Below are 14,313 nucleotides of genomic sequence, written 5' to 3' on the forward strand. Positions count from 1 at the left end.
TGCTCTTCCAGCACCACTAATCCAGAATCTGGTTTCCAGCATCTGCAGTCAGTGTTTTTACCTTCGGTTAAGTTAATGTCCAGTGATTCTGACATCAAACATTTGAAGGCAGCTTTGTTGTTCACTGAACACCTAATTAGCGGTCAAACACTTTAGGACATTCTGTGGTCATGAACGTCGCTATATAAATGTAAGTCTGTCTCCTCTTAAAGAAATCTCTCAACAATTGAGGTTGTGTAGTCAAATTGCTGCCTTACAAAGCTGCCTTTAGCAGGACAGGATAATTACAGTTCCATTATAAATTTAGACATTGGGATTTACAATGGAAAACAGTTGACATTAAATCCTTTCAGACAGGTAGTGACACTGGCATATAATTTTCAACATACAGTCAAAATATCTGAGTTCTTCCCAGTGTCATTCCCATGTGTTAGTTACAGGCAATTTCCAGAATGCAGACTTTCATTTACAATACTCTTAAATTATGAATGTCATGGACCAATTTTGTGATTGTTACAATGTAAATTTGAAAAGTAGTTGTGAGCAGAGAATCGAAGTTTATATCCAAACTCATGGGTGTAATGGAAATGAATCGTTAATAAACACCATAAAGCTTTGAAATTTACTTGCATTTGTTGCTATAGAACTAATTCATGAAGGAATAATTCTCTAAGTTAAGGAACCTTCTCAACTTGTATTTCTCATGATTAAAAACAGAAGGAAATTCTGGAGGGTTCCAAACTGTACTATTAGAGGAACGAAGCCCACAAATCCAAAAGAATTTATATATCAGCAAAAGTACTGTGAAACGTGTATTTTAAGATATCTTTGCACCTTTTCAACCAGCTTTTATCAGGCTGCAGTGGGGAGCTGGGAATACCTTTGTAAGATTAAAGAGCCTGGCACGATGGTGGGGCTAATGGTAATGTCACTGGACTAGCAACCCAGAGGAGAAAGTGAGGACTGCAGTTGCTGGAGATCAGAGTCGAAAAGTGTGGCTGGAAAAGCACAGCAGGTCAGACAGCATCTGAGGAGCGGGAGAGTTGACGTTTCAGGCATAAATTCATCATGAGGAATGTGGGGTGTTGAAGGGGACTGAGAGATAAGTAGGAGGGTGGGGGTGGGATCAGGGTGAGGTAGTTGCAGATGGGGGGTGATGGTGATAGGTCGGATGGGAGGGTGAAGCAGATAGATGGGAACGAAGATGGACAGGTGGGACAGTTCAAGATGGCGGCGCCAAGAACCTGGGATGAGGTGGGGGGAGGTGAGATGAGGAAACTGGTGAAGATGACATTGATGCCATGTGGTTGGTGGGTCCCAAGGCAGAAGTTCTTCCTCCAGACGTCGGATTTGGTGGTAGAGAAGATTCTCGTGTCCTTTGCGCAGTGGGATCGGGGATGAGGTGGGGGGAGGGGAGATGAGGAACCCAAATGCACAGATTAACATTCTGGGATCTTGGTTTAAATTCTATCATGGAATTTAAATTCAATAAAAGGACCTGGAAGTCAAACCTCGCTGTAGCAACTGTCATCAAAACACATCTGGTTCCCTGACACCCTCTAGGGAAGTAAATCTGCTATCTTTAAATGGTTTCAATATACACAGGACTCCAGACCACTGGTATTTTTTCCCAGGTGACCATTCCTGGCACCTTGTGGTATTTGTCACTTCTACCTGTATGTGGGAGTGAATAAGGATTGTTGAGGAAGTTCACTGCCAGCAATCCTCCTTTGTTTAAGCTATGTCTCTCGTGATTAGTGATAGAGGATACCATGCAGTATCTACAGGAAAGGCCATGTTCTTTAGATAACGAGGTCTGTTGTACGATAGCAATAATGTTTAGGCATAACTACCAGGATCTTTAAAAGTTCTAGGAGAAAGTGAGGACTGCAGATGCTGGAGATCAGTTGAGAGTGGGGTGCTGGAAAAGCACAACAGGTCAGGCAGCATCTGAGGTTAAGGGCTCTTGCCTGAAACATTGATTCTGCTGCTCCATGGGTTCTGCCTGACCTGCTGTGCTTTTCCAGCACCACTCTCTCGACTCTTTAAACATTCTGTCCAGTTATTGGTGTTTGACTTCCTTAAGCTTTTGCTGCTGATTGACTGCTTTTCTTTGGCCTTTTCCTTGCTACCAACAGATGTACATAAGAGGCAAGTTGCTCTTTGCTGACCACATATTTAATGGGTACAGTAACAGTCTTAAGGATCTGATGAAGCAAATTACCAAAACATATGACGACTACACCAATGGCCGCTACCTACTGTATGACTTCAGGTTCAGGTATTTTATCAACTGTCTTTTTGTCACGAGTCAGTGTTACGTTCTGTCAGCCAGCCATTTCATAATAATCTGATAGCACAGAATTCCACAAAGGTTTGAAGAGGCAATGTAACAAACACAGCAATTCCTGTACTTGGCTTAGCAGTTCCTGAACATTCAGTGATAAAGCAAAGCTCATGAGTGTGATCATTCCAGTGGACCCGGTGATATAGCAATGCACTAATATGCTCACTGGCTGTTCCAGTGGACCCAGTGATCTTATATTGCTCTCTAATACTCTCACTGGCTGTTCCAGTGGACCCAGTGATATTACAATGCTCTCTAATATGCTCACTGGGTGCTCCAGTGGACTTACTGATATTACAGTGCTCTCTAATATGCTCACTGGCTGTTCCAGTGGACCCAGTGATATTACATTGCTCTCTAATATGCTCACTGGTTGTTCCAGTGGATGCAGATATTACATTGCTCTCTAATATGATCACTGGCTGTTCCAGTGGACCCAGTGATATTACAGTGCTCTCTAATACTCTCACTGGCTGTTCCAGTGGACCCAGTGATAGTACAATGCTCTCTAATACTCTCACTAGCTGTTCCAGTGGACCCAGTGATAGTACAATGCTCTCTAATACTCTCACTGGCTGTTCCAGTGGACCCAGTGATATTACAGTGCTCTCTAATATGCTCACTGGCTGCTCCAGTGGACTCAGTGATATTACAGTGCTCTCTAATACTGGCTGTTCCAGTGGACCCAGTAATATTACATTGCTCTCTAATACTGGCTGTTCTAGTGGACCCAGTGATATTACAGTGCTCTCTAATACTCTCACTGGCTGTTCTAGTGGACTCAGTGATATTACAGTGCTCTCTAATACTGGCTGTTCCAGTGGACCCAGTGATCTTACATTGCTCTCTAATATGCTCACTGGCTGTTCCAGTGGACCCAGTGATAGTACAGTGCTCTCTAATACTCTCACTGGCTGTTCCATTGGACCCAGTGATAGTACAGTGCTCTCTAATACTCTCACTGGCTGTTCCATTGGACCCAGTGATATTACAGTGCTCTCTAATACTCTCACTGCTGTTCTAGTGGACCCAGTGATATTACAGTGCTCACTAATTCATTCATCCGCTGTTCTTCAGATACAATTTCTCACTTTAGTTTTTCATCTCAAGTTGGAATTGTTATTTAATACTTCCCCAGGGAACAGTGGGAAAACAATCAGCCTTTCCCATTCTTTTCCGCCGACTCACATCCACAGCTCATTTTTGCTGTTCCTGGGAAAGGTCTGACTGTGGGAACAGAAAGGAAAGGGGTTAGTTTACAAACATTGTGTCAGTGAAGAGAGGGTGGCCTCAATTGTAACCCCGCCCTCCCAGAAAGAATGGGGTTTTTGGTAGCTGGGACAGCCTGTGATAAATCTAGGCTGATGTCACTTCCTGTCTCTGCTCAGCTCCATTCCATGTGCTGAGCCTCGCTTTGTGGGAAAGCTGGGGAGTGCTGTCAACACAGCAAGGGATGGATTCTTACTCTGAGCAGAATCCAAGATTTCCAAAGCCCAGTGGGTTTGACCTGTCATGGTCAATTTTACACAATAGTGTTTAATTTAATTTACTTCCTATCTACAAGTATATGTGCCATACTAAATTCCCTCTGTCATTCCCACTCCTCAAGAATCTACTGTTGCTCTCTGATAGACCCTTGGGATAGCTGTCACTTTAATTCAATGGGTTCAGAGATGGCTGATAGGTTCAATTTGCGATCAGCAGACTTTTTTCATTCACTGGTAGGGTATGGGCATCACTAGCTTTACTGATAATCCCTAGTTGCCCTTGAGGAGGTAGTCGTGAGCTGCCATCTTGAACTGCTGCAGTCCATGTTCTATGGTGCTGTCATTCTGTCACATGTGGGACAGATAATGTCAATGTTTGGGTAGATAAAAGAGGCAGGGTGATTCCTGTATGTGGCGTTCCTGATGAATTCTCTCAATATGTTCAGTACCTTCCTGAGCAAGTATCTCCCTTTGAACAGTCACAAATCAGAAAGTCAATGAGTCTGTTTTGACCTCTTTGATTTGATTTTTATTTGATTTATTAATGTCACATATACCTAGGTCCAGCAAAAAGTTTTGTTTTGCGTGCCGTATGGGCAGATCATACTATACAAAGTGTATTAGGGTGATAGAACAGAGTGAGGAATACAGCCAGGCAAAAGTGAGGACTGCAGATGCTGGAAACCAGAGTATAGATCAGAGTGGTGCTAGAAAAGCACAGCAGGTCAGGCAGCATCTGAGGAGCAGGAAAATCGACATTTCAGGCAAAAGCCCTTCATCAGAAATATTCCTCTATTTCTGATGAAAGGCTTTTGCCCGAAACGTCGATTTTCTTGCTCCTCAGATGCTGCCTGTCTTGCTGTGCTTTTCCAGCACCATTCTGAGGAATACAGCTGTAGAGAAGGTACACATTGAGTGAGATAAACATTAAATTTAAAATATGAGGTCCATTCAGAAGTCTAATCACAGTGGAGAAAAAAAACCTGTTCTTGAATCTGTTGGTATGTGTGTTTAACCCTTTGTATCTTCTGCTTGATGGATGAGAGTATAACTGGTCCTTGATTATGTTTTCCTGAGGCAGCAGGAGGTCTAATGGAATCCATGGATGGAAGACTAGTTTGGGTAATGGGCCAGGCTGTGTTCACAACTCTCTGTAATTTCGTACGGTTCTGGACAGTGCAGTTGCCATACCAAGCTGTGATGGATCTGGGTAGAATGCTTTCTATGGTGCATCTGTAAAAATTGATAAGAGTCTTTACAGACGTGCCGAATTTCCTTAGCCTCCTGAGGAAGTAGAGGCATTGCTGTGCTTTTTTGACGGTTGCATCACCATGGCTGGACCAGGACAGATTGTTGGTTATCGTCACTCCCAGGACCTTAACACTCCCAGCTCAGCAGCTCCATTGATGTAGATAGGGGCGTACCCTCCACCTTGCTTCCTGAAGTCAATGATCAGCTCTTTTGTTTTGTTGACATTGAAGGAGAGATTGTTATCTTTACACCAAGCACGCTCTCGCTTCACAGAGGCTTTGAATATCTTGGTGTTATCCTCCTGCAGGGACTGGGTTTCATGCCAAAACGTTTCTTTAGAAACACAAGTGCTAGATCCTGCCAGTGGAGCAGGTTTGGACTGATTCGCTTGGGAGAGGACACTGCTGTTAGACCGCCTTTCCTTCCCAGAGGCACATTTTGTATTTCACCGTTATCTTTTCCCATCAGCTGTCCAACGTTCAGTACTGGTGAACGAAATTTAAAAATCCAGGTACTATCATCATTTAAAAACTATTCAACAGTGATGACTAAGGAAGAAATTCGAGGAAAATCTTTTCCACCCAGACAATGATAGGAATCCAGAGTGCACTGGGAGAGTAGTTGAGATGCGAAACCTCATCACCTTTAAAAAGGATGAGCACTTGAAATGTCAGAACATTCAAGGCTATGGGCCTAGTACTGGAAAGTAGGACTAGTGTAGTTTTGGCAATGCAGACCCGATAGCCCAAAGGGCTTGGTCTCCCCTGTCTGATTCTATGAGAACAATCAAGCCTCTTTAATCTTTCCTCCTAACTCAGATTCCTCATTCCTGTGATCACTCCAGTATACAGAAAAACCTCGGTTATCCAAACATCGTATTTCGGATTATCTGAACAAGATTTCAAGGTCCCATAAAAATCCGAACAATCAGTTAACCAAACAAGGGACTCCCACCCATCTCGTTCGGATAATCGGGATTGTTCTGTACACTGACAATAAAACGTCTCCAATGTTTCACATCCTTTCCAAGTATGGAGCCCAGAATTGGATACGTTATTCCAAGCTTCTTTTGTCCTCCAGGTCTCTGTTTATAAACCTAAGGATCCTGTGTATTTTTTTTAATTGTCCTGTCAAATTCAAAGATGTGTCTATGTTCTGGTCTGGCAGCTCTCCTCCTCATTTTAAAATCATACTGATCGCCTACCTCCCCACTCTTCTTTCTAGAACAAATGCTTTCACTACTACATTCTCTTGAAGTCTATTAATATCCAAAACAAAATCAGAATATTTGTTTAGCCCCTTTAATATTTAACGGTCCTGACAGGAAGAGAGCTAAAAAGATAATTTGATAAAATATTAGGCCACTTGAGGCACAGTGGTAGTGTCCCTATCCCTGGACTGGGAGTCCTGAGTTCAAGTCTACCTGCTCCAGAGGTGTGTAATAACATCTAGGAACAGCAGGCCAGGCAGCATCCGAGGAGCAGGAGAATCAGGGCTTATGCCCAAACAGTAGATTCTCCTGCTGCTTGGGTGCTGCCTGAGCTGCTGTGCTTTCCCAGCACCACCCTCTCGACTCTGAGCTCCAGCATCTGCAGTCCTCACTTTCTACTAACATCCAGGAACAGGTTGTTTAGAAAAAAATTGGTAAAGCATTCGGGCAGATGCCCAGAAAGCTGGTCAAAGAGAGAGATTGTTAAGGATATAGAAGGAAGAGGGTTCAGCAGAAATCAGAGAGGTGGGAAGGTTTAGGGAGAGAATTCCAGAGCTTAGGGTCCCTGCAGCTGAAGGCACCATACCCAGTGGAGTAAATGAGTAAAAGATGTACCAATACCTCAGTCATTGTGGAATTCTATCAAAACGTTAGTCAAATTTTATCAGCCATAGAGGACTTGAGATATCAAATACTCTAAAGTTACTGGTGCTCAGAGTATCAGCCTCTGTGATAGAGTCACAGAGATGTACAGCATGAAAACCGACCCTTCGGTCCAACCCGTCCATGCCGACCAGATATCCCAACCCAATCTAGTCCCACATGCCAGCATCTGGCACATATCCCTCCAAACCCTTCCTATTCATATACCCATCCAAATGCCTCTTAAATGTTGCAATTGTACCAGCCTCCACCACTTCCTCTGGCAGCTCTTTCCATACACATACCACCCTCTGTGTGAAAAAGTTGCCCATTAGGTGTCTTTTATATCTTTCCCCTCTCACCCTAAACCTATGCCCTCTAGTTCTGGACTCCTGGATCCCAGGGAAAGGACTTTGCCTATTTATCCTATCTATGCCCCTCATAATTTTGTAAACCTCTATAAGGTCACCCCTCAGCCTCCGACGCTCCAGGGAAAACAGCCCCAGCCTGTTCAGCTTCTCCCTATAGCTCAAATCCTCCAACCCTGGCAACATCCTTGTAAATCTTTTCTGAACCCTTTCAAGTTTCACGGTAGCAGCAAATCAGGGGAAAGGGTAAATCAGGAATTCATCCAAAACAAAAAGAAGAACAGATCTAGGGGACACAGTTTGAAAATTAGCGCTCTCCGATTTGAATCAAGGATGTGGAGAAACATTTTCTCTGAGGGTCTTGAGTCTGGATGTCACTATTAGAATGAATTAGGCCTCTGTTTTCCCCCTGTTGATGATAACTAAGTATTTTGATGCTTACTCTGGTGTTTAAAAATCCTTCTTCAATTTTTTTTCCCGCTTAACAAAGTATAAGATGACATGTGTCAATAACAAGATGTCTAATCATTCTTAAATCCATTGTGGAAAATGACAGTTTATTGTGAGATCTGGCACAACTTTTCAAAGACTTGCTGAATCAAATCATTAATCTGAAACAAGTTATTGACAAATCTCTCTCCAGTTCCACTGAGCCCAAGTTGCCAAGTACCACACAGGATGACACTTCGCTGCAACATCAGCCTGACAGGAGTGCAAGGCCTAAATCAGAAACCTCGATTAAGCCAGAAACCACGTGTAGCTTTCAGTCCGCTAACAGGTAAAGAGCATGGATTCTGGGTGCCCTGGAATTGGGAATGGGAATGGGAATGGGAATGGGAATGGTTGCCCACTATGTAAACTTATCTGCTGATATGGTACTGAGACAAAGTCTCAGCATTGGTTCCTGGTATCCTGAGTTACATAATCTCAAGCCAGTAAAATGGAAATGGGTTTAATGTAATTAACCAAGGGAAAGGTAGTGGAGTTTTCTGACTTGTGTCCATCTAATGACTTGCATCTGACATGAACAATAGTACCAGAATTGGACAGCTCGGGGAGAGACCAGTCAGCCCATTTTGCCTGGACTGGCACTTTGCTATTAGATCCCAATCACTGAACCAATCACTGTCCACTCACTCTTCTTGTGATCTTGATTTTTTGCTTCAAATGTTTGCCCAACATTTCCTCATAAAGGTGAATGGTCTCTGCCTCGTCACTTCACTTTGAGCAACAGTTCCCAGATGCCTGTTCATGAAGACCTTGACAGACCCTCAGTCACTATCATAGCCTGATGCCCCCATGTTATTGAGACCCCAACCACATTTCCTACACAGTCAGTCTGAATCATTGTAAAATATGTTTTCAATTTTCTTGGCACTTTTTGTGCTCCTTGGGAAATGAATCCAATATCTCATAAAGATGGCTTCCTCCTGGTATTATCATCTCATGATGTTACCCTCTCATTAGCTTCAAGGTTGGCATATGATTAGATTCCCTACAGTGTGGAAACAGGCCCTTCAGCCCAACAAGTCCACACCAACCCTACAAAGAGTAACCCACCCAGACCCATTTCCCTCTGACTAATGCACCTAACACTATGGGCCAATTTAGCATGGCCAATTCACCTGACCAACACATCTTTGGACTGAGGGAGGAAACCCATGCATACACAGGGAGAATGTGCAAACTCTACACAGACAGTTGCCAGAGGCTGGAATTGAAGCTGGGTCCCTGGCAGTGAGGCAGCAGTGCCACCATGCTGCCCCTCTAAAGTTCTTTCTAAAGTCACACACCCCAAACTGCACAGTCCTTTATGATAGTCTAACATAAACCTTGCACTAATTTATCAATATTTACATTTTTGTACTTCTTCCCCATTTTATAAAACTTCCTGCCTTGTCATTTTGATAGCTCTCACAGTTTGGGAGGGCTTTGAGAGCCTATACCTGGCTGTTGAAGATCAACAAAAGTGCTCCTTGTCTGGGTCCTACAGCGCTGCTGACTGCCTCACCCATTTGCTCATCGCTGGCCTCCCGTTGTCATGTGGGAGTGTTTTCCCAGTTCACTCAATATGCAGGTGGGATGCACTGTGAGCAAGTCTGGAGATGGTTCCAATGGGTGTCAGTGTCCATGGGCTAGGGAGTGAGAGGAGCCAAGTGGCAGTGAAGGTGAATACAGAAGTAGCAACACTTTGGCACAGCCCAAACCCTTTCCAAACACTTCACTATCCCCATCAATGGGAAGCAGGTCAGAGAGTGACTGGGATAGTATCCTGTGCTACGACGGGCTAACAGCTAGAGTGGATGATAGGCAGAAAATAGGGGAGTGCAGTCATGTCCCAGAATCAGACACAATCTTTCTTTTCTTTTCCAGAGCTGCAACCATCCAGGATTTCATCGCATTTAGCTTGACCCAGAGAAATATCTGTTGCAACACAGACAGAATTCCATCTGAAATAATGGAAAGCATGCTGGAAAGCTGTTCCCGAAGACCCAACTGAGAGCTTTCTGGGCATTAGCAGAGAGCTGCTGCTTGTACATTGTGGACAGAATACGTCAGCTGGTGTACTTCCTACAGTTCCTCCCTGATAACAATCACTGTTAAACTGTTGTTAGTTCTGACCAAATATAGCAGGATGAGATGATTGTGCTGCTCAAGAGTTCCATGTCATCCTTAATCCTAGCCATCAAATGTTTTCAAGATTAGTACAACCACATTCGAAGCTCAGCATTTGAGGGGGCAGAAGATGGTATCTTTCCCAGGAAGAATGTCTCAGGTTGATCACTAAAGACACTTTCACTGAAGGGCCACCACTCAAGATACATTTGCCCAGAGACCATAATTCAAAACACATTCGATGAGGGACCAGCACAAAGTGCACATTCACTGAGGGACTGTTACTAAACATACATTCACCCCAGATTGTTGATAAAGACACATTCATCCAGTATTCATCACTAAAAATACATTTGGATTTCTGCAGCTGTGATTCAATATATTTTGGCCATTAGAACAAACCATCAACTAAGATAACAATGCTCTTGGTACTCCAGTCTTTTTCTTAAATGTGTATGCTACATTAACAAAAGCCAAATCCTTTCCATGCTCCTAATGTAGTCTGTTTTAATTTACGTTGCCTAAACCAGTTCTGGAACACAACTGTGCTTCCACTATTTGGTTCAGGCTCCTCACCACAGCACTGATCCCACCGAGTGCAAAGGCCCAGATTTGTTTCTAATTCACTCGTTGGACTTGAGAGTTGGTGGCTGGGCCAGCATTTATTGTCAGTCCCTAGTTGCCCTCGAGAAGGTGGTGGTGAGCTGATTTCCTTTGTTGCATTAGTGAAACAGATGACATTTTTTCCAACAATCAGCAGTGTTGTCATAGTCAACATTAGGTTCTTAATTCCAGGCACTTATTGGAATCAAATTCTACCAGTTACCGTGGCAGGATTTGAACTCGGGTCTCCAGAACATTAGGTGAGTTTCCTGATTAATAATCTAACGATAATACTATTAGGCAACCACCTCCCCAGATAGTGTATTTGCGACTTACTGTCCCTCTTCCATTTCACTACCGTCTTGGACATTGTCAACCACACTGTCTCCCAGTTTGCCTTCCACATATTCCATTATAGTTGCCTTCTCCTCCAATGCTATTTGGTCATACTTTCAATTTAGTCTACTATATTCATCCATCAACATTAGGAGACCAAAGGCCATTTTGTGGATAACAGTTCGGTTCACATTGTGATCTTGAATCTCGGGTTACCTGCCATTTTAACTTTTCACCTACTCCACTGAGATGTCTGTTTCCTCAACCTCCTGCAGTTTTCCAGTGAAGCTCAAAAGAGCAAGAGACTAGACATTTCACAGCCTACCAGACTCAACACTGATTTCAACAATTTTAAACTTTCCCACCTCCCCATCTATTACCTTTTCCTTTGCTGGTGTTGATTTTACTCTCTCTTGCTCTTTTACATGGTAGCTGTTAATTATCTTACCATTCACATTTGCTCTAGGTATTTGCCCTTTCTTTGCTTTTATCTAAAAAATTTAATATCTCAATGATCCTCTTACCACTGTCATCCCCTTCTCCTAGTTTAAAAACCTGTTACATCCCTAACTCTCCCTTGACTGAACTGAAGCATTAATTCTGTTTCTCTCTCCACAGAGACCTGCTGAAGTTTCTCCAACACTTCATTTTTATTTCAGATTTCCAGCATCTGCCGTATTTTTCTTTTGTATCCGCCTTGGCCTGTCCTGTGTGTCAGTCATACACTAAGCCTGAGCAATGTTAGAAAGAAGTACATAGAAGGGAAAGAATGAATTTACATTCACCATGACTTTAGGCCAAAGACAGATTTCCACCCAATATCAACTTCTCTCAGTTCCTTTGTTGCTGAAACCCCCATCCATGTCATATTGCTCCTAGATTTGACTATTCAAATACTGTGGAATCTTATCTTCCAGCCTCCACTATCTTGAAGCCATTTGAAACCCTACTGCCCAAATCATAACTCACACTAAGTCCTGTACACTCGTAACCTTTCTGGCCTACATTGGTCCCAGTTAAACAATGCCTCAATTTTAAAACTTTTGTTATTGTTTTCGAAATGCTCCATGCTCAACTCCCCTCTATCTCTATAATCTCTCCCAGTTTTATAACCCACTGAGATCTTTTGCGGTCCTGAAATTCTGGCCTCTTGAGAATCACCATTGACAAGGATTCCTTTAGCTGCCAAATTTACATCACCCCCATCATCCTCTGTTTAAAACTTTACTATCGATTGGTTTTACCTTGTTAAATTAAAACATATCATTTCACACTTCTGTGTGTTAATTTCCTGACCATTTTACCAGAGAATTGAACAGTCTCCCTTGGTTTCTCGCCAACGTGTTCCTATTAGCTTCAGTGTTTGCTACATCTCTGCATTCAGTATCATCTGCAAAGTGTAATACAACGGACTGTGAACCCAGGGCTAAGTCATTATGTGGAAGCTGTGCTCTGGAAGATGGTGAGGAGAACGGTGGGTGGGTGAGTTTAAACAGCCAAGAGTCTGAAGAAACCAGGTTCTTGCTGTAGGCTAACACTCAGTTCTTCAATTTCAAATAGGAGGTCAACTTTCATGACGACAAGTGGTCTGAGAGCTCATGTGCATGCATTTGCATCTCATTATAACTGAAATTAAAGTTGACCTTCCCAATTAACTTCTATCCAATTGAGAAATCCCTCCTTTCAGATATGACCGCATACAAAAGGTGACCTTCACTTTTTCTTGGGTTATAGGGTAAGTATTTATTGCTTTGCCCATGTAGTGATACACAATGTTTGTAACATATTGCAGCATAAGGTCTTCAAGTACAAAATGGCGAAGGGGAGGAGACTAGAATCTGACTGTTTGTGAGCCATGTTAAAGCCCTGAGAGCTAAACATGTTAAAGTTCAGATTATTAATGGGAGGGAGGGACGATTAATGGGCCAAGGATGGAACAGTCTAAATAGGGGGTGCTGTGGGGCAAGGATAGGGCATGATTTAAATGGGGGTGATGCGGGGCAAGGATGGGCATGATCTATCCAGGGATGGGGCACAGTTGGTCCAGGGGAGGAAGGCTGGCCCTCCTCCTAATTTCTGTCCATGGATGATCATGAGCACGGGGGATACCTTGCTGCAGGAGGCTCATTGGGAGTGTTGGATGTGATAGGGTAGAAGTTGGAAGGTCAGGGAGTGTAAGGTCTGCTTCATGCAAGGCGATGGTGCAGGTGGCCCTTGACAACACAGAAGGCCCAGAGGACTGGGATCGGTATGGGTTCAGGGGGCAAAATGGAGAAGTTAGTGAAAATGTGAACAGGGGCCAGTAGGGAATACAAGGTGCTCAGGAGGGAATTTAATGGGTGATGGGGATTGGGGGTGAACATTTTCTTTCTAACTCCAAATGTATTCTCATCTTCCTCAACTACTCCGCAATCCTGTACATTTTCAGAAAGGCAGAATCTGAGTGGGACAAGGTGTTTTATTTTGGGTGGAATTAATGATTAAAATCTTGACTGAACAGGTATCTGATGTATAAAACAATTAGGATTTGAAAGAATTAACTGATATCACAAGACAAGCTCCACCCATCAGGACATAAAAGACTGTTGCTGGAAGGAGCGAGCCAGTCTCTGGTGTGCTTCAGAAATTGTTCTTAATGTTAAAAGCAGTAGTTAGTCGTTATGTGTATTCACTCTAAAGTTGAGCTGATGTCTCAAGACAGAAGTATGCATCTCAAATGCAATGTAACTAGATACTCAGGGATATCTAATAAATCTATTTATAGTCCTTATGATTAGATTACTTACAGTGTGGAAACAGGCCCTTCGGCACAACAAGTCCACACCGACCCTCCGAAGAGTAACCCACCCATACACATTCCCCTACATTTACCCCTTCACCTAACACTATGGGCAATTTAACATGGCCAATTCATCTAACCTGCACAACTTTGGACTGTGGGAGGAAACCCACACAGACACGGGGAGAATGTGCAAACTCCACACAGAAAGTTGCCTGAGGTGGGAATTGAACCCAGGTCTCTGGCGCTGTGGGGCAGCAGTGCTAACCACTATGACACCATGCTGCCGTAACTCTTCTGCCTATTATAACGAGGAGGTTATCCTTTCCCACATAGTATTAGTAACCTATGAATATTACAAAAAAATCAGCTAAGTGCCAATTTTGGGATTTGCATGGAGGGTTTCTCACCATGAGGTGCTGTTAGTTTTCATACACACTTCTCTGCAGCTTGCCTCATTACGTATTGTCCTCCTATATGGCTGTCTACAGCAGACACCTCAGGTCGCTGCAGCAGTACCACTGATGCTGCCTGCATTAGATCCTGTGAATCCACTGGGAAGAAAGACGCATCAACACCAGCGTCCTTGTTCAGGCCAACATCCCTAGCATTGAGGCACCTTTGATGGATTAAGATGAGCTGGGCATGTCATCCACATGACTGACACAACATTC

General features: G+C 43.4%; 1 protein-coding gene across 1 annotated transcript in view; it reads left to right on the top strand.

The window, feature by feature from the left end:
- Window positions 1-10,606, top strand: part of LOC122561441 — a 133,298-nt gene extending 122,692 nt beyond the window's left edge. Inside the window, exons 16-18 of the mRNA XM_043713183.1 lie at window positions 2,139-2,281; window positions 7,949-8,083; window positions 9,679-10,606. Coding sequence (XP_043569118.1) covers window positions 2,139-2,281; window positions 7,949-8,083; window positions 9,679-9,805 — 405 coding nt within the window. The 3' untranslated portion in view covers window positions 9,806-10,606. The remainder of the gene's footprint in view (window positions 1-2,138; window positions 2,282-7,948; window positions 8,084-9,678) is intronic.
- The last annotated feature ends 3,707 nt before the right edge of the window (window positions 10,607-14,313 follow it).

This window comes from Chiloscyllium plagiosum, chromosome 23 (assembly GCF_004010195.1).
Source record: "Chiloscyllium plagiosum isolate BGI_BamShark_2017 chromosome 23, ASM401019v2, whole genome shotgun sequence".
NCBI classification, from domain to species: Eukaryota; Metazoa; Chordata; class Chondrichthyes; order Orectolobiformes; family Hemiscylliidae; genus Chiloscyllium; species Chiloscyllium plagiosum.